Source organism: Chenopodium album, chromosome 6 (genome assembly GCF_948465745.1).
Source record: "Chenopodium album chromosome 6, dcCheAlbu1.1, whole genome shotgun sequence".
In the NCBI taxonomy this organism is placed as follows: domain Eukaryota; kingdom Viridiplantae; phylum Streptophyta; class Magnoliopsida; order Caryophyllales; family Amaranthaceae; genus Chenopodium; species Chenopodium album.
The window spans coordinates 51,360,613-51,386,585 of record NC_137839.1 but is presented as its reverse complement, the minus strand read 5'-3'; the positions used below and the strand labels follow the sequence as shown (position 1 = coordinate 51,386,585).

Genomic DNA, 25,973 nt, shown 5'->3' with positions numbered 1-25,973 from the left:
AATGAAATTTAGTGTCCTTTGGGACTTCTTTCAAAAAAATGATAGCACTTCAGTAAAAGTAGGTTCTGTTCAACAAAAATAAGGTAAAGTGAACGGGATCTTAATCTATACATACTCGATTAAATTCAAAAAATTATTAATTAACATTTTGGTCCTAAAAAATTAATCTGGCATGCTCACATGAAATTTTGATATGTTTATGTTGAATGAATAAATCCTTCGACTCGAGTGCAATTAGCCAATTACTAAGTATTATCTAGATCATATATGGAAATAATAATTCTTCTATTTGGGTCGTCTTTACATCTTGCTATCAATAAATAATCAATCAATAATCAATAATCAATAATTATACACTAAAAGACACACTAGCAATGACACGTGTCATTGTGTCATTGTCTAGAGTGTTCTTAAATAATATATATTTTTTCTTTTATTTCGTTGGAGAAAATTTTCACTAAGTAAAGTTTTAATAGGTAAAAAGCGTTGACTAAAATGTAAATAACCCTAATTGTAATATATTAATTATTGTCTAGATCTTTAATTATAGAAAGAATTAAAAGAACAATCACATCTTTAAGGAAAATATCATGCAGATTATCAGCATAAGATTTTTATTTACTATACTTTAATTATTCCCATCCTATTTGGCAAGTATATTTTGTTTATACACATTCCACATATATATTATTCTTTCATTTAATACTACACAATAATATTTTCCTACATATAACTTTTTGATGTATGTAATTTAATCATTTTTATTAGTCGTGCATGTAATACTCTCGAAGTTTTAGTGTATAATACATTTAAAATTTTATAATTAAATATAATATTAAACTAATGATAAATGGTGGAAATTACCGTGCATGACATATGATCTAACCTAGTATAAAATATTATAGACCTTTGGGTTAAAAAGTAATAAAACTGAAGCCCAATTAAACGGATCCTACAAGGTCACACATTTAGGTTTGGATCAATCAAGAAATCTGAATCTCAAAGTGGGCCTTAGGATGGCCGACAAAAAAGGGAAAAGGGAGAGGAAAACCTAATCTAATTTGCGTACACCATCCCCTTTGATTTGCTTGGCGTTGTTGAGTACGAGTCACCCCCTCAGAGGGGCAAATGTTTAGGGTAAAAATAACCCTAATACGTGGACCAATCTAATAGCGACACGTGGCCCAATAAAGGGTGACATGTGTCTATATAGGATGATGACATGTGTACAAGCCCTACAAAGAGCACCTGAAAAAGAGAGTAATTATAAAGGGCCTCCTTACATTAGGAAGCCCAAATCCCGAGAAAGCCGCAAAATGGCCTCTTGTTCTAGGCAGCAGCCAGGAGAGAATGAAAAGGCCATCAACGGAAAGCTCAGAGAAAAGCAGCCAACACTAAAGATGCTGGGAATACCCCATTCCGCTGATACGGACATTCGCCGAGGGTTCCACAGACGAATATGTCTAGGTCCTCGAGAAAACGCAGTCAACTAGGGGGGCAGACCAAATAGCCTCAAAAGGAAGTAACTGAGTCGTCTCGGCGTTGGAAGGATGCAAGGGAGTACATTCGGCATAAGCAGCAGGAGCAGGCTGCCTACTCGGACATTGCTTCTACTCTAACCATGCCGGATGATTTCTTAAACAACACCCTCTCCAAGCATACCAGCTCGGCCAGGACTAGCGAAAACCAAGGTTACCGTATGCTTATTCCAATAATAGTAGCTCAACCATTGCAATATTAGATGCCCCATAATTTCAATGCAGTTTTGCCGCCAAATCTCCCTGGGGCAGTACGGGAAATATGGTCAGCCGTACGGCCAAGAAGCTTACCTAGCCGGACCAGTTGCACAACCTCAGCCCATTGATTGGCGAAGGCGCTTGTTAAATCTTTGTGACAAGCCGCCTCCGTTTTCTCAAGAAATTCCCAACTCTCCTTAACCAACGAAGGTGAAAGTGTACTTGTGGGTGTCTATAATGGTACGGACAACCCAGAAGAACATGTCACCTCGTATAGAAATTTGATGTATCTACAAAGTGTGGATGATGCCACTTGGTGCAGATGCTTTCCGGCCACCCTTAAGGGTGTGGCACAAGATTGGTTTAATAGCCTACCGGCCGGATGCATCAATTATTTTACAACCCTCAATCTATTGTTTGTTGGAAACTTCTCTTACAATATACCTCCTCGGAATACCAATCTTAACTTGACAACTATCGTCCAAGGAAAGAATGAGGGGTTACACTCATATGTCTAGGGGTTCAATCAAGAAAAAGCCAAAATTAATAATCTGCCGGATGAAATGGCCTCACGAACTCTCACACCCCAATACATAAAACAAACACTCAAAACTTTTTTTCCCTTTACAAGATCTCAAAAAATAACTCTAAATACATATCAATGACTAAAGAGAGAAAACTAATATGTTGGACACTCGAGATCTGTCTTAAACTCACTGGGCGTACTGTAACTAAAACCTGATAGGAACTTTGACCTGGAGGACTGACTTAGCTTCGTGCGTGATGAAGGATAAAACCATTAAGCACAACCACTACACTTTGTCAGCATCAACTTTGAATACATATGAGCATATATATAGTACACCCAAATCATTCTTTTCGTAAAAGATAAGTTTTATCAAAAGATATGTTTAAAAGATATTTTCTAAAAATAAGTTTTCCAAAATTATATTTTTGTTAATAATATATTTTGTCAATAATACTAAGATATATCTACTATAAAATCAGATTTTATTTCAAACTTATATTTTCTAAATATACTAGCTTTACCTTCCAAAAGATATACATACCATAAAACTCAGATTTTATTCAAAACTTAATTTGCTGAAAATACTTTTCAAAAATAACTTATCTTTTTCCAAAAAGGATTTATTCATATATATATATACAAGTCAAGCCAAAATTTGATGTACCCAAAAATCAGATTTTAACTGTTAACACTTTGTACCCAATTCAGACGACAAAATACCAAATTTGTTTTTTTTTTTTTTCACAAGTTCAATTCATATGAGTAGTACACTAGTACTACACAAAAAAAGGCATGTCAACCTACCTATTATCAATAATAATAATAATAATAATAATAATAATAATAATAATAATAATAATAATAATAATATTACTTTATTATTATTATTATTATTATTATTATTATTATTATTATTATTATTATTATTATTATTATTATTATTATTACTGTTGTTGTTGTTATTATTGTTATTGTTATTATTATTATTATTATTAATAAATATATAAATAAATAAATCTCTCATCTTCCTCCTTATGATATGTAAGTATCATCTCCTCCATTCACCATTATACCTAGCTTCATGGAAGCTTCTCCCTCGTAACTTCATCATTTACACCTCCCCTCCAATACACATCTTTTACCACCCTCCTTCCTCCAAGTGTCAAAAAACTAGGTGGAACACCATTACAATTACCTCAATCCTCCTCCCACCATATGTGGCATCATCATAATCATTCAATAAGATTGAATTTTAACCAGAATTTTCAATCCAATTTGCCTATAAATAGTGTAAGTTTTATCCCCAATTTCATCTCAAATCAGTAAAGAAACCTCAAACTCTTTTCTTTCCCTTCTCTTTCCGCGGCCTAGCCACAATCGGAGCCGCATGCAGCGTACTGTTGTTGCTGTTGTTTTTCCTTGTTTACGTTGCTTAGTGTAAACTTCTTTCCTCCCTATTTTGTTTGTTTTTTGTACTACATCACTAATATTAAACTTATGCTTTAGATATATATATGAGAACTCATGTTTTTAGCACGTTCGTCATCCTTTTCGTTATCTAATTACTACTATGTACATTACTGTCAAATTGTAGCTACTATATTATTATTATTATTATTATTATTATTATTTTTTTTTTTATATTATTATTATTATTATTATTATTATTATTATTATTACTATTACTATTACTATTACTATTACTATTACTATTACTATTATTATTATGACTATTACTACCTACGTATAATACTAATACTAATATATACTACTCATATTACAAGCCACTACAGTTATTATCATTATTACCTTGATTGGATTATTAAATATTGATTTATAAAAAGTAACTATTAAATTAAATTATAAAGAGTTAAATTAATCAATTGTTCATGCACAACTAGTAAAGTCGGTATTTTAGTCCTTGTGTCTATGGGTTGAAAAATATTTGATTAGAACTATTGGTTTGTTATAGGAGGAATTTTGGGTTCAAAATTAGGAGTTCCGTACTTGTGTGCAAGGATCAAGGTACGTACACGTGGCTAGATCTTTTAAAAAGTGACTTTTATATGCAATGTGATTTACATGTTAAGTGATTTCGAACCATGTTTAAATGATTGTGAAATATTTTCGGTGAAACATGTTTTAAGTGTTTGATCTCAAATGTTTAAATATTTCATATGGTTGATTATAAACTTGTACTGATATTCGAGGTGTTTTAAAAAGGAAGTTTTATTGTTTAAATTATCCAGAGTATGGGATATTGGAAAGTTTATTTAACAGGATTTACTCCGTAGATCTTTTAAACTCCCACTATGCGGAGTAAGTTGAAGACTATGGACTTTGTACGACCTAGTCTTTCTCCTTGATAGCACTATGTAAAGGAGTTACTAGCTTGGGGGTGTGCACACTTAGATGGGAAAATGATTTATGAAAATAGGGATTGATCCATCCTATTCGAAATTATCTTTGGAAAATTAGTTATTTCGGAAATTGGCCTTTTGACAAGCTTTTATACATGAATTCCTATTCATGAATGGTTTGGATAAATTATGATTTATTAAAGTCAAATCTCTTCGAAAGCATGTTTAATTAATTAAATTGATTTTACATGTCTAGCATTTGTATGTATTTAGCATTTTGGCTAATACGTATTTGTTTTGTTTTGGCTTGGCCCTACTTATCATTTTGATGAGAAGATAGGTGATGGCGATCGGACAACGTGAACTATATGCTGCATTGGGAAGGATAGCGGTGATCACCTAGTTTAATTTAGTAAACATAGTAATGTATTAGGATTTTAGTTGCTCCAGAAATGTTTCAAAACTATTACTATTATTATTAATAAAAGACAAGTACTATTTTCCGCTGCAAAACTCTGTTAAGCCTTGCGTAATCACGTGGCGGTAATACCCCCAAGTTACTCCCTAAAGTTCGATTATTATTGTTAATATTAGAGAGTAATTTGGGGGTGTTACATGCAGACTTAAGTTCCAATTAGGTTCCGGAACTCTGACAGTTTTTAAGTTCCTGACAAGTCAGTAACTCTAATTTCATTGACTATTAGGAGTTCACCTTGGTTTTATAGACTTGTTTCAGACTGACTTTTATGTCCAACATACTTACATGAATCCTAGAGCGATATACTTCGATTTCTTCGTCTTCATGTTGTTTCTTTGAAACTCTTGTTCTGGAATCTTGTTGTATTGATGTATTCTTGATCTCGGGGCAACGTTTCACTTCTGGAACTGTAGACCAAGTTCCTAACTGGAACTTGCTCATCTTCACATACCAAACTTCACTAAGCTTGTTGTCATGCTTCTGTTAGGAAGCTTCCTGTGTGTACCTGTTAAGGAACACCTCATGTACCCATTAAGGAACATGCTCCAACTCTCGTGGGAAAGCCTGCCAAAGGTTCCTTCTAGATCTCCTTGGTAAATATGACAGGGTAAAGTCGTATCCCCTAATCAAAAGTAAATACCTAAATCCTCTAACTAAAGTAGATAGGGAAGTAGGGTCGATCTCCACAGGGAAACAAGTCTTTTTACTCCTAATTAATTATTATAATCTAAATTATCTAAGTAACCAATATTTATGTTTGAGTATGAAACTAAACTACAAAGAATAGGAATAGGAAGAAAACAATATATAAAAGGATCTAGGGCATAGGTTCACCAATAAATAATACTCCAGGGTAAAACATAGTAATCAATCATTGACATTGCATAAATAACATGATTAACAGGCTCTCGCAATTTATTAATCAACATAGATCTAACAGGCTCTCGCAATTTACTAGATCTAAGTTCTTATTGAAAATAGCCTTTAATATCAAATTAACATCTGCTCGATTCATCAATTTAATATTGCTATACTTTTACAAGCCGCAATTGTAAAACGTTAAAACAATTCAATAAGAAATTATCATGCAATACCAATAATCAATAATAGTCAATCATCAATGCATCAATTAACCAGATTGTAAAGGGCTCTCGCTACGTATTACAATCACACAATTAATTTACCGGTATTAAATCTCATCTCTCGAATCTTGACTTAACCATTTATAAATTAACTTGCCTATTGAAACTAGACCTAAACATTAATTCTCATCCCTCGATTCTTGAATCAATATTGTCAAACTCATGCATAAAAGATAGGCCTAATCTAGTCACAGAGCATTAAATCAATCAATAGGAAATTAATCTAGCAATTGATAATCAACAACAATAATTTACCCCTTCATATTATTTATTAGATCCCCAAAAACCCTAGAAATTAAACTACTCACACATAATTAAATATAAACTAAACAAAGCAATTAAACAAGACATGATGAATGGAATAAAATAAATAACTAAGATTAAGGGAAGAGAAATCGTTACCAAAATAAATCTGGAATTAATGAAAGAATTAAGAACAAAGATTTAGAGAGAGATTAAGAGAGAGAAAGTCTAAGAGAAGAAGATACTAAAATCGTATTACGGAGGAGTATTTATACTCCGTACAAAAATCCTAAACTAAAACAAATTAAAACGACACTAATCGTCTCCTAAAAATACACGCGCCCGATCGGGCGAGGCACCGCCCGATCGGGCGCGCCTTTTTTACTCCAATACAAATCTTGCGCCCGGCCGGGCGCGTCATCGGGCGCCAGACCAAGCCTCTCCCGCCCGGCCGGGCGCGCCTCCGGGCGCCAGCCTTTTTGGCCGGGCGGCTCATTTGGGCCAATATTTAGACTTTGATTGGGCTCCAATTCTTCGGGCCAATCTGGGTTTCCTCTTTGGGTCTTGAATACTCGGTCCAAATGCCCCGGTATCACCTTAATCACCGGTTCGATGGCTCTAACCGGCCCTGGGCTATAAAGTTTGGTCGTGCTTCTCCAATGCTCGTGATTGCTCCAAAATATCTCGGGAAAATACTCCAAAAGCATAAATCCCTGCAAAAGTCAACCAAATCTACGAAAACACTGGAAAACACCAATTAGTAATAAAAGTGGCTCTAAAGAGCCAAAAACACTACTAATTATGACCAAGGGACGGGGGTAAAATAATATATAAAATGGACACATCAAACTCCCCCAAGCCAAACCTTTGCTTGTCCCTAAGCAAAGATCTCATCAATGAATCAATAAATATGCTTCACCCCAATAAGTAAAAATCAAGCACAAACGATCCAGGTTAAATCAAATAAACATGCTTCAGAGTCAACCAATCAAATCCATCCAATTACCTTTCTTCCCTAACAATTGTCAAACAGAGCAAACCACAAGAGCATATAGAATTCAAGACTAGTGCTCACACACTCAACTCTCATTTATGTGGCGAGTAAAAGATGTACTCGATCGCTCTCCATCCAACCCCTTTAATGTGAACAATGCCCTCCCAACTCACACTCTCGTGTGTATAAAACAATGAACGCTCAATCCTACTAGTCGACTCGAAATATGCCAAATCATAACTTGCATTGATAAACAACACTTTCACATTCATACAATTCTATGCACAAAGGTCGGAAGGTCATTAAAGCTCGTAATGTAAGGCTAGGGTAAAGGGTAGGAATCATTTGGGAACAAGTGAGAGTAAAGCTATGCTTAAAGGAGCCATATCCTAATAAAACCTATGATTAAAATAAATAGTGATCATACATCTCCTACATAACCAACTCCAATAACAACCAAATATACTCCAATCATAATAAATAAACCCAACTCTTACAATTTCACTCATAAGATATAATAATGAAGAAGTAGAGTGAATAAACAAACTTTATTTTCCAAACTTGAATTTTTTTCATTGAGGCTCAATTTTTTCCCTTTGATCAACCTCCAAATAGAACATTTGAACATTTTTTTTCTTTTGAAGTTCACTTATTTTTTCACATTTTTTTCCTTTGAACTTCTATCTTTTTTCATAACATCATGCTTTATTTTTTCAAGAAAATATAACTCTCAAACTCATCAAAAATAAACATGATCAACAACAAAACAACTTCTCAAATCCCACCCAAATTGTGCAAATAGTAAGCACACTACAAACTCCCTCACCTCACTCACTAATAGCTCCCCCAAGCCAAGCTTGGGACTAGTAACCAATGAGGCAAAATAGGCTTGTAATGTAGCTAATAAACAACGAAAAAGTCAAGGCAACAACATGGGTAGCAAGAAGGGAACAAATGTATCTACAATGTCTGGAGGCTACCTAAAAGAACAAATGCCTTCGTCCTCCTCAATGTGCATAATAATGAATCATATAAATATTACTAATAGTAGCAAACCAATACTCAAATTCATTGACATACCAGGAATTATGGAACTATCACACATTCCTTACCAAATCAACTAGTCAAGCACTATATTCACAAATTAGTTGGACAAAATTGACGCATGTTAAGGTTTCAAGACAATCAAACATCAAATCATGATCAACTAATCCACAATGCTTATCATCAAATACCAGGAATCAAAACAATTTTTCTCAAGTAAGGGGCACAGGGAAGCATGATTTATAATTCATTGGAATGTATTTTTGGATTTTTTTTTTTTTTCAAATATAAAGAAAGCAATAAAACTAACCTAGAAAGCGAAAAATCTAACCTAAGAAAACACACCAAAAATAAAAGAAAAGAGAAAAAGAAAAATACCAAACCAAAATCTCCCCCAAGCCACAATCAGACAATGTCCTCATTGGCTCGGAAACTAGCCCAACATAGCTAGTCCTCATCATCCTCGTCCATCGAGCCGAAGCCCGCACCTCCACTGCCACCTGCACCACCTGCACCAAAAGAGCTACCACCAAAATAGTCAGCGTGAAAACTCCCCCCCGCCGGTCCCCCGAAAGGAATGTCCTGCCCGTACCCGAAAAAGGAAGAATAGTCAGTGTAAATACCACGGGCAGTGGGATCCCTATCGTATCCCTGGGGTGGAGGCTGAAACCAGTCAGGGTGGATAGCGTCGTCGGGAATGTTGCCCCGACGAGCATAATCATCGTACATAGGGTAGAGAGCTCTACCCTGGTTTCTCTCCAGGTACCCTAACCTCTGGTCAATAGAGCCTACCATCCTCCTAAGGTCAGTCTGTGAATGCTTAATACATCCTAGGGCCTGACCTATACTCTGAAAATCCCAAACTGGGTCAGAGTCAACATGAGGGACGGAATGGGACATACGAGGTGGTGAGAAAGCCACCTCGGGCTGGGGCTGGGGTGGTGGAACTGGTGGCAGTGGTGCCTGCCCCCTAGCGTTGGCAACTAAAGCATCATAGGTGTAAGAAAGTTGCCCTGGGGGAAAGGTGGTCAAGTCTAGACTGGGAAGGGGAAAAATGGGCGAAGGTTGCTCGTTCCCAGTCCGAATACACCAAAAGGGTGTCTGCTCGCTATCCGGCCTAACCCACCCCACATCCTCAAAATACCTAGCAGTCATGTAGGTATCTGGTCCACAGTTGGTCAGCTGGTGGGGTTCGTCTACTACAAAACCGGCCTTTTTCACCGCTAGTCGAGTGATAAGGCCGCCTAAACGGATAGGGGACTTGGAAGTGGTGCTGGCTGTGGCATGCCGACTCAGGTGGTGAACTATAAACCTGCCTATGTTCAATTTCCCGAACCCTTATAAATAGTGTCCTATTATAGCTAGTTCGTTGGTTTGAGCGTTATGAGGCTCGGCCCTACCCAAAAAACACAATCCCGCAAATCTTTGCCAGATTTTCGGGACAGGGTGGTGAATGGGTTTGGTACTAGCATGCTGGGGGTCGGGGGCAGGTAAACCAGTCAAAGCATAATATAAATCACCCATTTTATAATCTGCATGCCACTGGTGAGATAATTCAGAATTTAATTCAAAAATTTTACAAAATTCAACAAAAGTTAAACTAATATTTCTATTATTTAACCTGAAAAATAAATTAGGCCCATTCCTACTACTAACAACATGAAAAGTGGACAGGAATTCACATGTAAGTTCTCGGTATGTAGGATAATGCATGTCAACAAATTTTCTCATGCCAATATCATTCAAAAATCGTTTAACATAATCAAACAAACCATATGATTCTAGGGTAGGGCGGTGTAACCACCGAGAAGGAATTACCTCACGACCGACCAAATGCTCCAATCGTTCTTTTTGTTCCTGGCTCACGATCCGGATCGTCGGCCAATACGGGAGCTGCAAGTCTGGGTCGTACTCCTCCCTCGAGCTGGAGCTCCTACCAAAAATGGATCTTGCCCTCTTTGAAGCCATATTCAAGAAATGGGTTTAAAATTTTCTGAATTAAAACTGAATTTTTTTGTATGAGAGTGAAGAGGATGAAGAGAGGATCACAAATATATAAAAAGTTTTGAATTTGGATTGGTAATGGAGGAGAAATCTTAGAGAGAAGTTAGAGAAAATTTGAGTTTTTAGAGAGAGAAAGTAATGGAAGGAGGAAGAAATGGAGAAAGAAAGAAGAAAAGAAGAGGAAAAAGACGCGGAATTCATTCGCGCCCGGTCGGGCGGTGGGTCACCCGGTCGGGCGATCTGGCTTTTTTCCAAGTTAGGTCTCGCGCCCGGTCGGGCGCCCATCGCAAGGTCGGGCGATCTGATTCGCACTTATCACGCAACCTCTCGCGCCCGGTCGGGCGCCAGTCGCCCGGTCGGGCGATCTAAACATGATTTTCCATCCTGCTCTCGCGCCCGGTCGGGCGCGATTCGCCTGATCGGGCGATTTTTCGTCCTTCTCGCGCCCGGTCGGGCGAGGCTTGCCCGATCGGGCGGAAAAATTAGTCCGTAAACGTCAAGTTTCGCGCCCGGTCGGGCGCCTCTCACCCGGTCGGGCGAAATTCCTTAATTTCAAACCCTTGCTCTCGCGCCCGATCGGGCGAGCTTCGCCCGGTCGGGCCCGAGACTAAATCGAGGAATGTTGATTTTCTTCTTTTCTCCAAAAAAATTGGCTAACTCTTTTCCTTCAAACCTGTACAAACACTCATAAAACTCATTAAATTCCCTCATCTCTCCTCTCATAAGAAAAAGAAAGGAAAAACTAGTCTAAAAAGCATTAAAAATACGGGTTGCCTCCCGCACAGCGCTGGTTTATCTAGGTCCCGCACGACCTTCTTACCAAGTACAATTTCTAGGACCCTTGGCCTAACGCTTGATCGGGTGGTTTCTCACCCGGTCTAGCGATGTTTAAGCTGCGATGCGGCTTCCTGACATAACCTGTGGGACGCCAAGTCGCCTTATCTGGTGGATCCTCCATGACTTGGACTGGGGGATCTTCAATGCTACGCACCAAAAACCCTTCTTCGATCGAATGTTGCTTCAAATTGTCATTGCGTTCAACAACTGCAACTCGATCTGGCGGAACACATACCGTAGGCTCGGTTCGCACAACATGCTCGATCGGTTCCACTTGTTCATCCTCGAAACCAAGACCAACATTGTAGAGTGCTCTTTCTATTGCATCGACTTCCTTCTGCCATTTGTCTATCTCATCTGAAAAGGATGCAACACAAGATACCGCCTCCAAGGGATCTTTTTCAAGAGCTTGGGGCTTGTTAGAATAATTTACAACCACATTAACACTGAAACATTTCTCCTCAGTCATGGAGCTTTTGGGGGCATTATTCAGATTAAAAACCACTTTATCGTCCCCTACTGATAGTGGTAGCTTTTAATTTACCCATATTCAACTTAGAACACACAGATAATGGCATGACGCTAACACTAGCACCCAAATCACATAATGCATTATCAATAAAGAGATTGCCAATATGACAAGGGATAGAAAAACTACCCGGATCTTTTAATTTAGGCGGAGACTTATTTTGAAGTACGGCACTACACTCTGCAGTGAAAGCTACTGTCTCTACCTCACTAATAGACCTTTTTCTCGTCAATATTTCTTTCATAAATTTTGCATATGAGGGGATTTGTGTTATCAATTCAGTAAAGGGAACTGTTACCTTCAAATCCTTAACCACCTCCAGGAACTTACCAAACTGCTTATCCAAGTTTGTCTTTAATTGACGATTGGGGAAAGGAAGTTTGATGATTGGCTTTTGGGCATTCTTATCTTTGTCTGGAGTAGCCACCTTCTCTGGAGTTTTACCCTGCAATGTAGAATTAGATATGTTAGTATTATCTTTTAGCCTTGCAGGGCTATCAACTACATTGTTTGGTTTAATGGAATCAAGATTAGCATTATTTAATAAAATAGGTTCATCAACTCTGGGCATAGAGGGACCTTCGTAGTTTGAACCACTCCTTAGAGTAATTGCAAATGCTTGATCTGTAGGCCTAGTCGGCTGTGCCGACAGGGCTCCCTGTTGGCGTGCTTGTAGAGTAGCGGAGAGTTGCGCAATTTGATTATCTACAATTTTATTATGCGCTAGAATTTGATCAATTGTCGCATCCCTGCTCTCCATGTGCTTTTGCATATTGACCAACATTGCTCTAATTTCCCTCAAAGAAGGGTCGGAAGATGAGGGGGGCTGTTGTGGTTGATTCTTCTGGCTAGCATTGGGATGATAGTATTTCTGCTGCTGTTGCTGTGGCACCTGTGGTTCTTGTGGTGGTGGATTTTGAACATTAGTGCTCCGGTAGGAAAGGTATGGATGATTCCGATACCCAGGATTGTAAGTGTTGGAGTATGGGTTATTCTGCCTATAAGCTTGGAAGGCATTAACTTGCTCCACGGAACTCCTACAATCCTGCTCCCAATGACCTATAATACCACAATTTTCACAGAAAGCCTCATTAGAATTATTATTAATCGCGGAAACATTGGCTACATTGGCAGTGCTCAGATTATCTAATTTCTGGCAAATAGAGGTCAGTTGAGCTTGCAAAAAGGATACAGAGTCGACACTATGTTTCCCCTTGTTAGCAAATCCTCTGGGATTCCCATATTGGGAATTATGTATCGCCATATCTTCAATAACCTGACCTGCATCATCAACATTAAGATTCATAAATCTCCCACTGGCTGCAGAGTCTAAAATTATTCTAGAAGAATTTCCAATGCCGTTATAAAAGGCTTGGATTAACTGCCATTGTGCTAAATTATGGTGGGGGCATTCTCTTTGTAAGTCCTTGAACCTCTCCCAAGCCTCATATAAAGACTCATCGGCTTCTTGGGCAAAGTTCTGAATCGCACTCCGTAGTATTGCTGTTCTCTCTGCAGGATAATACTTGTTATAGAAATTCAAAACAAGAGTTTCCCAGTCAGTTATACCAAGTGTAGTTCTATTTAAGCCATTAAACCACAATTTAGCTTTTCCAGTTAAGGAGAAGGGAAAGAGAATCTCCCTGATTTGGTCTTGAGTGACCCCGGCTTGTCTGATGGTGTTGCAATATTGACAATAGTCGGCAATGTGAAGATTCGGGTCTTCACCCTTTGCTCCACTGAATTGCTTTCTCTCTATCATCGTTATAAATTGAGGTTTAATTTCAAATTGAACCCCATCAAGAGCCGGAGTAGGGGTGAGATGTGGAAAATCCGTAAGCTTTGGTTGTGAATAATCACTAAGCTTCTTTGGAGCCGCCATCTCTGATTCTGTGTCTGATGATGTCTCTGAATTGCTAGAATCAGTTGGAGGATCGCGGTGATTATTGTTAGTATCACCAGAATCCGCCAGGATTTGCTTGTAGAAGTTTTTCTTTCTATGGAAGGAACGTTCGATCTCAGGATCGAAAGGGATGTAACCTGATCTGAACACCTGGGCATAAACAAAAACTAGAAGCAAATATGAGATTTGTCTCAGAGAACTAACGCTCTCTGAGACAAAAGAGAAATAATCTAGACTATAAAAACAATCAGAAATAAAAATAAAACCGTTTCCCTGGCAACGACGCCAAATTTTGACAGGGTAAAGTCGTATCCCCTAATCAAAAGTAAATACCTAAATCCTCTAACTAAAGTAGATAGGGAAGTAGGGTCGATCTCCACAGGGAAACAAGTCTTTTTACTCCTAATTAATTATTATAATCTAAATTATCTAAGTAACCAATATTTATGTTTGAGTATGAAACTAAACTACAAAGAATAGGAATAGGGAGAAAACAATATATAAAAGGATCTAGGGCATAGGTTCACCAATAAATAATACTCCAGGGTAAAACATAGTAATCAATCATTGACATTGCATAAATAACATGATTAACAGGCTCTCGCAATTTATTAATCAACATAGATCTAACAGGCTCTCGCAATTTACTAGATCTAAGTTCTTATTGAAAATAGCCTTTAATATCAAATTAACATCTGCTCGATTCATCAATTTAATATTGCTATACTTTTACAAGCCGCAATTGTAAAACGTTAAAACAATTCAATAAGAAATTATCATGCAATACCAATAATCAATAATAGTCAATCATCAATGCATCAATTAACCAGATTGTAAAGGGCTCTCGCTACGTATTACAATCACACAATTAATTTACCGGTATTAAATCTCATCTCTCGAATCTTGACTTAACCATTTATAAATTAACTTGCCTATTGAAACTAGACCTAAACATTAATTCTCATCTCTCGATTCTTGAATCAATATTGTCAAACTCATGCATAAAAGATAGGCCTAATCTAGTCACAGAGCATTAAATCAATCAATAGGAAATTAATCTAGCAATTGATAATCAACAACAATAATTTACCCCTTCATATTATTTATTAGATCCCCAAAAACCCTAGAAATTAAACTACTCACACATAATTAAATATAAACTAAACAAAGCAATTAATCAAGACATGATGAAAGGAATAAAATAAATAACTAAGATAAGGGAAGAGAAATCGTTACCAAAATAAATCTGGAATTAATGAAAGAATTAAGAACAAAGGTTTAGAGAGAGATTAAGAGAGAGAAAACTAAGTAGAGAGAGAAAGTCTAAGAGAAGAGGATACTAAAATCGTATTACGGAGGAGTATTTATACTCCGTACAAAAATCCTAAACTAAAACAAATTAAAACGACACTAATCGTCTCCTAAAAATACACGCGCCCGATCGGGCGAGGCACCGCCCGATCGGGCACGCCTTTTTTACTCCAATACAAATCTCGCGCCCGGCCGGGCGCGTCACCGGGCGCCAGACCAAGCCTCTCCCGCCCGGCCGGGCGCGCCTCAGGGCGCCAGCCTTTTTGGCCGGGCGGCTCATTTGGGCCAATATTTAGACTTCGATTGGGCTCCAATTCTTCGGGCCAATCTGGGTTTCCTCTTTGGGTCTTGAATACTCGGTCCAAATGCCCCGGTATCACCTATACCGAGCCCTTAATCACCGGTTCGATGGCTCTAACCGGCCCTAGGCTATAAAGTCTGGTCGTGCTTCTCCAATGCTCGTGATTGCTCCAAAATATCTCGGGAAAATACTCCAAAAGCATAAATCCCTGCAAAAGTCAACCAAATCTACGAAAACACTGGAAAACACCAATTAGTAATAAAAGTGGCTCTAAAAGGCCAAAAACACTACTAATTATGACCAAGGGACGGGGGTAAAATAATATATAAAATGGACACATCAGGTAAATACCTTCAAGTTCCTTTGTGGTTTGTGACAGGGTAAAGTCGTATCCCCTAATAAAAAATAATTACCTAAGTCCTCTAACTAAAGTAGATAGGGAAGTAGGGTCGAACTCCACAGGGAAACAGGTCTTTTTACTCCTAATTAATTATTATAATCTAAATTATCTAAGTAACCAATATTTTTGTGAATAAAATCTAAACTACGGAGAATAAAGGCGAAAGGAATAAAGTAGGGAGAAAATCAAATATTAAAATGCCTAGGGCATAGGTTCACTAATAAACAATATTCCAGGGCAAATCATAATAAGCAATCATCAAGCATTGGTTAATCAGATTACAAAGGGCTTTCTCTACGTATTATAATCACAGAGTTAATTTACCGGTATTAAATCTCATCTGTCGAATCTCGACTTAACCATTTATAAATTAATCCGCCTATTGAAACTAAGCCTAAACATCAATTCCCATCTGTCGAATCTCGAATTAATATTGCTAAACTCATACAATTAAATTTGGCCAAACCTAATTGCATAGCATTAAATCAATCAATAGGAAATCAACCAAGCATTGATAATTAACAATCACAAAATTACCCCTTCATATCATTTATTATATCCCCATAAACCCTAGAAATTAAACTACTCACACATCATCATAACTAAACTAATCAAATAAATAAATAATAGCATAATCAAAGAAGTAAATAAAATAGCTGAAATTAAAAGAGAAGAAATTGTTACCAAAAAGAAATCTGGAATTAATGGAAGAATTAGGAACAAAAGTTGAGAGAGAATTTATGAGAGAGAAAAATTCTAAGTAGAGAGAGAAAATCTAAGAAAGAAGGTCCTCTAAAAATCCGTACAAAATTGTACTTAAACGTTTTCTAAAACAAAAATTAAGGCTAAACTAATCAGGTCTTTTAAAAACGCGCGCCCGGTCGGGCAAAGGGCCGCTCGATCGGGCGCGCCTTTTTCTTCGCGTTCCTTCCTAGCAGCATCGCCCGATCGTGCTAGATGCTCGCACGATCGGGCGCGCTATAGCACGCACATCACCATTGCCTTGCCGCGCCCGATCGGGCTAGAGGTTGCCAGATCGGGCCCTTGCTTCATTTTGAGGCTTGGACTTCGATTGGGCTTGATTTCTCGGCCCAATTCGGATTTCCTCCTCGGGTCTTGAACACTCGGTTTAAATGCCTCGGGATCCCAATTACCGAGCCCTTAATCACCGGCTCTCACCGATCCTGGGCTCCAAAAGTGGTCGTGTCCTTCTAGCTTCCGTAGTTAATCCATAAAGCCCGGGAAAATGCTCCAAGAGTGCAATTTCCTGTAAAATACAACTAAAACTACGAAAACACTAGAAAACACAAATTAGTAATAAAAGTGGCCCGAAAGAGCAAAAAACACTACCAATAATGACCAAGGGACGGGGGTTAAAACATTATATAAAATGGACATATCAGTTTGGTTCTCATGAGAGCACCTGCTTTAGGTTCATTCATTCTCTCTTTTTTCTGTTGAAGTCTTTTATGTTCCAATCCCTTGACTTCACCTAAGTTAGTTCCTGTCTTCACATAAACACTTAAGAGAACATTAGATTGAAGTTTGTTTGTCATAAACAAACTTCAAGTGAGAGAACTAATTAAACTTAAAGCAACATAAATACTCATACACATATACAACTCATGTATGCATAGAGTACTTACCTCATGAAGCTAACATATGCAAACACTTAATTGCATAGTTACCTTCATGGTTCTTTCACCATCATCATGCTTATCAGCCATAACTCATCATTGTTCTTGTTCCTTCTATAGCTTATCATATACTCCTTAAGTTCCTTATATATATATACTTGTCATTATTACTCATGTTCATTGTATCTTGTTCCAAACATAACTTGTTATTTCTATGCACAACTTAACAAACACATTAGATAGATAATCATCATTAGTTTACAATCATCAAAACCTAATTACTCAACACTACTTGAAGTAGAAGTTTAATTATATAGCTAAACACCGCTACTTGAAATATCGGTTATTAGTTTACAAAAAACCGCCACTTTAAGTAGTTGTTATCTTTAATAAATACCACCACTTCAAGTAGTGATTTTAAAATAAAAACCGCTACTTCAAGTGGCGATTTTCTTTTTAACAAACTACTACTTCAAGTAGCAGTTTTTCATTGTATCGATAAACCAAAAAAAAAAAAAAAAAATGCTTACGTGGACGGTAATGTGAGAATAAAAGAATAAGAAGTTGTATTTAGGGAATTTGAGCTTTTCCCAAAATTATTTAGGGAAAGAGATTAATTAATCTAATGTGATTATATTATTTAAGGTTTTAGAAAATAAAAAACACAATATTTAAGGTTCGTTTGGCATTGCTGTGGTTTTCTATTTTTTGGTTTTTTGTTGTATCAAAGTATATGATATATGTCACATAATGAATAAAAATTATTTAAACTTATTAAAATCATAATAGTTTTGAAAACTGACCACAAAAAAGTGGAAACAGCTTTATCTTGTTTCATGTTTTTGGTTTTTAGTTTTAAAAAAAACAGGAAACTGAAAACAAAAAATGATGCCAAACAAACCCTTAGTTTTCACAAAACAACGTAATATTTTCCTCTCCATATTCTCTCTTTATAAATTGGTTTTCAACTCCAGGAGAGTGGAAGGTTCTCTCGTCCAACTAGCATTAGTGGAGCATTGATTAAAGGCTATGGATTAAATAATAGAGGAGTCACACTTGGGCTCTTTATGTTCCGTACAATGAAATTCCGCTCAGCGTACCTGAAAACCTACATATGCATATTTGTTACCTATATGAGAATGAAGCATAACTCAAATGGTTTGATCGAGCTCCCTTACCGATTCCAGGAGATCTTGGGATTGATTCTCAATACCCGCATTTGTGGCTCTCAAAACACCAAAAAAATAGTTGTTACCTAGATTGCACAATGCTTTAGGCGAAAAATTGGAATGCCGAGAGTCATTGTCTCATGGCCTTGTTATGGGACTTGACCTTGTTTATAAATGGTATATGATTAGTGTATAGTTTGATCAAATAAATGAAAAAAAAAATTAAATCAAACCAACAAGGTTTGAACTCCTAACCACATGGAATGAACACCACACATACTGTCATCTTAATTAGCAATAACTAGGTTAGATCCCGTGTCATGCACAGTTATTTTTTGTATTACTATCAATTCTACACTATTTTAATTAAGTGTAATAGCAATTAGTTTAAGAAAATTGTCTAATAATATTGTGAACTAAACTACCAAAATATTTATTGAAATCATCATGGAAGATCCAATTAGCTAATTACGTATATAAAAGTTATGCATATGAAGTTACGAACATATAATTATGTGGTACAATTATTTTCTTATTAATTAAATAAATTTTAAAAGCTATATATCTACCTCACGAAATAATTCAATTCCCTTTGTACTCACTATTAAAATCACGTTATTATTATTATATTTTTTTAATCTCAAATCAAGCAATTTACAATATTAATCCATATCTCTTCCGAATAAGTTTCTTTATTCAACCTTTTTCCCGTTACAAACTCTAATGGGATATCGGTATGTTTAAAATTATGTTTTGGAAATATCTTATAAAAATAAAAATAATTATAAGTCATCAATCAATACATTATGTAGTTATTTGTTGATGTTTATTACTCGTAGGTAGTTGTTGATTATTAAGGTAATTAGCTTTACAAAAAATATGGTATAATAATCATCAATTACTATTATGGATTTGTAGGCGTCGTTTGAAGTGTGCCTACGTTAAAGCATGTTGTGAATATGCTTGGCACTCTTAGGAAGTGGGAATTGACATAATACGATTAGGGACAAGGAAAGTAGGGAGCCGCCAACAAGTTTTTAAGGAACTTGTAAACCGTTCACGGATCATAAAAGGCAACCACGAATAATGGACAACGATAGGCAACAACGATTGACCTGTGAAGGTTACACCCAATTCATAATCCATGAGATTACTAACTCCATATAATTCGGAACCACGAAAGGAGGATCGGGGATGATGGTACGAAGTGAGTCATGGAGTCACATTCGCCCGTATTGGCCTCTACTCGATTCTTATAGTGAAAAGTGATTCCTGCGATCTCAAAGGCATGCAAACAAAGATTCAATTTGCTCCAAACTAATATTATTCTAAATTGGTTGAATATTAATGCAACACATAATTCTAAAAATTGTGATCACTTAAATTAACAACAAGATTATAAAGGAACCTAAACCGGTTGTCCAAATTATCTTATTAGGCGTGATTTTCAATTACATATTCCCTTTAACATGCAATATGGTGATCAATAAATAATAGAAGAATTAACATTATTATTGGAAGCAATTCAAAAATAATATAATTAGTCAAATCAAATAATAATAATAACCCTAATCATGATACTAGCAACAAGAATAAAAATAAGAGTAATTAAGTGATTAATTACTCACTTTCCGCGTTTCCTTGAATTGCTACATCATGAATAAACTGTTAGTAACTTCAATAAAGATATAAATCAAATGGAAATTAAATTAAATAAAGGTAGATTTTATTTGGTCCAAACCCTCAGTCAATTATACCTTTCACACCTTGGTTTAAGTATAGAACTTAGGGTATTGTATGGACTCCTTGGAGTGCTTAAGGCCAGGGAAGAATAATGGAAGAATAGGGTGGCTAGTATTTAGGCTAAAGAGGAAGAAGAAAATTATTTTATGATCAAGCTTGTTGATCCTTGAAAAAAGGGGAGATATGACCTCTACTTATAGAGAAAAAGAAGGGTCGAAAAAACAAGATACGATCCGAATTAAATTGGAATAAAACTCGATAGACTGTAGTTTTTACGGTTTTTGTTTTTATCATATCTTTTGATCCAGAAATCGGAATAAGATAAATAAGATATCGTTGGAAAGATCTTGAAGTCTACTTTCTAATACAATTAAAATCAGATTAAAATATTTTGTAGAACAAAAGATATGGCCGAAATAGTGAGACAGTGTTAGTTTTTGATAGAGTTTGATATTTTATTCATTGGAAAGATAATTTCAAGGGCTATCCAACCATCTAAGATTCGGATAAAACTATGAGGCACGAAAATAATATCTGTCTATTTTTGAACGTCTTTCAATTCGGGTAGAATTAGGACTTTTAAAAGAAAAGTTTTATTCAATTTCAAACTCTTTAATCTTATCTTTTCAAAAAGGATAATTAAGATCTTTTAGAAACTTATAGAAGCTTCTAATTAATCCTAATTGGTTTAGGAATGGGATTAAATGATCATTGGGTCGTAGGTAAGGTGTGCTTAGGTTCGGTTTGGGCTCAGTTTAATATTTTGGTCATAACTTATTCGTTATAACTCGAATTTGGGCTTATAATATATCGTTGGAAAGCTATTTTCAAGACCCATCCAATTATTAAATCATTGGACCCAGATTATGGACCAAAATAAACTAGATTAAACGTTTTTATAAAAAGGACACGAAATGAATGATTTTAAAGGACACGAAATGAATTATTTTGGGTTTAAAGGCACGAAAAGAGGAAAATAAGTTATGGTTTGGGGAAATGGGCTAGAAGTTGGGTTGGTTTATGAAATGAAAATATGGATTTAAGCACTCCAAGATTAAATACTCAACCCGACCAATAATGGCGGTGAAAGGTTGTTCATCATCGGGTTTGGTTTTGGGGAGACATTTTTAGGTGTCTACAGGATTGTATTATAATCTATATGATTTTTCTTTCTAGTGTTGTGATTGATTTTTTTAATTCTTTCTATAAGTAAATATTTAGACAACAATTAATTTTAAACAATTAAAGAAATTTATCTATTAGTCAATTTTTTTTACCTCATTAAAACTTTACTTAATTAGTGTTAAAAAAAACACTAAAGGACACACATGTCATTGCTGGTGTGTCTTTTAGTATATAGTTATTGATTGATTGATTATTGATGATTGATTTATGCTCTATTCATCAATCAATATAAATGTATTTAAATGTAGTATAAAAAAAAATCCAATCTAAATACTCACGTTTCTTTTTATACTAGGTTAGAACCTGTGCAATGCACAATTTACATAAAGCCTATTGTTAATTTGTACATTTAAAAAAATAAATCGCTATTATACATGAATATAAATAAGAATTACATATATTTTGTAATTTTAAAATTTTTTACTTTAATCAAAATTATGATATAGTATATGTTCAATGTTGTCTAATTCATAGTTCAATGTAGGAGGTCTTTGATTAGTGTGCTATTTAAAATTGTTTCAATTTTCTACGATAAATTGATAGATTTTAGTTGTAATGTAGAAGCTTCCAATATTTAAATTTCAAAAATGTTAAATATAGTAGCTTTTCCAAAAAAAAAAAAAACAAAGATGACATCATCATTGCATTTGGGCGGGAAATTTTTTATTGAGAAAGTGTCATGTGGACAATAGTGATGTCAGCAACTTTTGTTTTAGTAATAGTTAATCGATAGATATGCTCATCAATATTCAACATTATATTCCATTTTTTTTCAAAATTATTAATACTAACAGAGTCAAACAATTTATAAAAACAAAAATGTATTCAAACTAATATCTCTAGGCAACACCTGAATCACACACTAGTTATCTAATTACTCCCTCCGTTTTTAAATACTTAAAAAATTTTGGGTGGACCTGGTCCACAATAAATTTATTGTGGACCTTATGGTCTCACGTGCCAATTGCCACAAAACACAGCCCAGCCCAGCCCACTGACTTGTTTAACAAGCTTACTAACATTTCTTCTGCCACAACGTACTAACTTCTTTCCCAAGGCTAATTTCAACGCCATTAAAAACTTTCATAGATCTCGAATTTTCATCTCTTTCCTTCTAATTCTACTCAATTCTAGGGTTTATTTTCTGCATTATCGGTCAATTTCTTCAAAATTCATGGAGAATTCTTCTATACAATCAATTGAAATGGATCTAAATCGAAGTATACAGGACACTATAGAAAACTTCGATATTAATGTCATCAATTTCGATCTGAACGGAGCTGTTGAAGATGAAGAACAAACTATTATTGAAGCTGTTGATGAGAATGAAGTTCATGAAGAAAATCAACCTCTAATGCAAGCTCAAGGTATTATACGATATATTTATATGCAATTGATTTTAGAATTTGATAATGTGAATTAAGCGATTATGCAGTTGTGAATTAAATTAGGCATTTAGGTATTAATTTGATAATGTGAATTAGGCGATTATGCAATTGTGAATTAAGCAATTATGCGTAATTTATGTTGATTGAAAATTTAGCGATTATGCATAATTTATGTTGATTGAATTATGCGTAGTTGTGAATTAAGCGATTATGCGTAATTAAGCCACTTTTAAGTAACATAGTTGCCTTAGTAATAGTATAGTGATCTATTATGACATGCAAAGCCACTTTTAAGTAACATAGTTGCCTTTAGTGATAGTATAGTGATCTATTTTTTAAAATAATAGGTGCAAGTAATAACGATGAGATTAGTGGTTGGTTAGTAGGAGAAACTCGAGCAACACTTGCGGAAATACATGAATTGTATTGTCAACATGCTGTTGCAGTAGGTTTTAGTGTTAGAAAAGCAAAACAAACAAGCAAAATTGGAACTAAAGATATCATCACCAAAAAGTTTTTTGTATGTTATGCAGCTGGATTAAGAAATTCTGGTAAAAAGAAGGAAAAAATTGCAGAATAACTCTTGACAGAGGAAAGTTCTTCAGTTAAAAAAAACAAGACAAAGTAGGAGAGTTCCAATAACAAGGACAAACTGTAATGCTTTGATAATAGCAAAATTGAATGAGGAGGGGCAATTTGAGATAGTTCAGCATGTGTTGGTGCACAATCATCCACTCACTAGACCACAATGGAACCATTTCCACTGTTCAGAGCGTGAAATGACTGGAATTAAAGGGCAAGTGATTGAGGCCATGCAAGAATCTGGACTAAGACCTATGGAATCCTTTAATTACATGTCAAATGAAGCTAGAGTAGAAGATGCTATTGGTCATACAGTGAAAGACCACATGAATTATTGTTATAAACTGAAAATAAAGGCCATAAAAGGAGGAGATTCTCAAGTAGTTTGTGACAAACCACAGGAAGCTTATTTTGAGGACCCTAACTTCTTTTTCAGAGTAAGGTTGGATTCAGATGGAAGGGTTTGTAACTTGTTTTGGAGGGATTCCATGATGCTTGAAGATTACAAAATATATGGGAATGTCACTGTATTTGACACCACATATAGGACGAATCGTTACAACCTCATCTGTGCACCCTTTGTAGGAATAAACAACCACTGGAAGAACACTATGTTTGCTTGTTCTTTTATTGGTGATGAGACCACAGATTCATTTGTGTGGCTATTTGAGACCTTTAAAAAGGCAATGGGTGGTAAATGTCCTGTCTCACTGTTTACAGACCAAGATGCAGCCATGGCAGCAGCAATACCAAAGGTAATTTCTAATTTTGAAGGAACTTTTTGAATACCACTACATCTAAATATGTTTGTACTAAAATTATATTTAGTTACCTCTATTTTAAATGTAGTAACCATTTTTGAAACTATAGTAACTGTATAAAAATGTGCAGGTATTTCCAAATACTAAACATAGATTATATCTATGGCACTTGATTCAAAATGCTGTAACAAGATTTAGAGTTTTAAAGAGTGATGACACATTCAAAGCTGCTTTCATGAAATGCTTGAGTGGTTGTATTACCGAAGCTCAGTTTGAAGTATGTTGGGATTCAATGACGACAAAGTACAAACTGAAAAACAATAGTTGGTTCAAAAGGTTATACTCACTAAAGCACAAGTGGTCAACAGCTCTAAGTAAGGACTTTTTCTGCGCGGGAATCTTGTCATCACAGAGAAGTGAGAGCACAAATCATGCAGTGGGATTCAAAGCAAACAAGAAAACAAGTTTGACGTAATTCTACAACATATTTCAGAAGACAGTGAAGACTTGGAGAAGGAATGAGGATTTTTATGAGTTCAATAGCATAAAATCAATTCCTACTTCAAGCTATCCAATGTCTGTCTTACTAAAACATGCTACTGAGATTTATACACATACATTATTCAGGGACTTTGAAGAAGAATTCAACCTAGCCATTGGATCTCAAACTAAACTGCTATTCATTAATGGAGACAAAATGGTTTACCAAGTGTACCTGGAAGGCAGAGATGGCACAACTCAAGTAGTAACTTATGATCCAATTAATCAAACAATTCAATGTCCATGCAAGAATTTTGAAGAGTTGGGTTGGTTATGCTTCCATAGCCTTAGAATCTTACACATGCATTCTGTTGAAAAAATCCCAGAGCAATACATATCTTTCAGGTGGATTAAAATGGCTAAGGATAAAGTTTGGGAAAGTATGGAGGCAGAGCAAAGGATGAAGGGGACATTAAACAACTTCACACCCTGGCGGCTACACATGATGAGGAAGTATCATAGTTTAATCCTTAAGAGCCAGAAGTTTGAACAAGCAAGGATAGTCTTAGAAGAAAGCTTTACAAAAGATTCAAGTGCAATTGATGAGATTATTTCTGCTATGAAGTCAACTGACAACCATTATGAGAACAATACATGTGTAAAAGAGAATTCAGAACCAACTTCATCTAGTGTGGTTCAAGTACTAGACCCAGCTCGTGCAAAAACTAAAGGAGGCCAATCAAATAAAAGGATTCCAGGAAGCTATGACTACATGAAAAAGGGGAAGAGGAGGAAGCATAGAGAATTTGGTGCCAAAACACCAAATATTAATAATAAGTATATGCTCTGATAGTCTGAAAACATCAAATTTTATCTTAAGAACACCATATTTTATCATAGTAACCTGTATTGTTACATGGTTACCTTTTATTTGTAATTTCATTCTTAGAAACTTTATATCTTTTAAATACTTATATAGTGTCTTTTACGATGATAGTGTCTTTTTTTTATGATATAGTGTCTTTTATGATTGACATAGTGTCCTTTGTTATCATATAGTGTCTTTTTAATTTGATCTTAATTGTACTTAATCATTTTCAAACAAACAAGGAATAACAAACGAGTAATTTAATACCTTATACCCAAAGCCTCCTTCTCTAAACTTGTTGTTAATTGGTAGTTTGCTATCCTACACGAAAAGCTCCTTTTAGTTGTTA

The 25,973-nt window shown here is 35.6% G+C and overlaps 1 protein-coding gene and 1 non-coding gene across 2 annotated transcripts; both read left to right on the top strand.

The window, feature by feature from the left end:
• Positions 1 to 13,290: 13,290 nt before the first annotated feature.
• Positions 13,291 to 13,397, top strand: LOC145637447 (small nucleolar RNA R71). The gene has a single exon (XR_014114231.1). It is a non-coding gene; the product is annotated as a small nucleolar RNA R71 (small nucleolar RNA).
• A 10,315-nt stretch (positions 13,398 to 23,712) lies between these two features.
• On the top strand, positions 23,713 to 25,606 carry LOC145636947 (protein FAR1-RELATED SEQUENCE 5-like). The gene is made up of 3 exons (XM_081688478.1): positions 23,713 to 24,270; positions 24,407 to 24,553; positions 24,770 to 25,606. The coding sequence occupies exons 1-3, from the start codon at positions 23,713 to 23,715 to the stop codon at positions 25,604 to 25,606; spliced, it is 1,542 nt and encodes a 513-aa protein (XP_081544604.1).
• Positions 25,607 to 25,973: the final 367 nt, after the last annotated feature.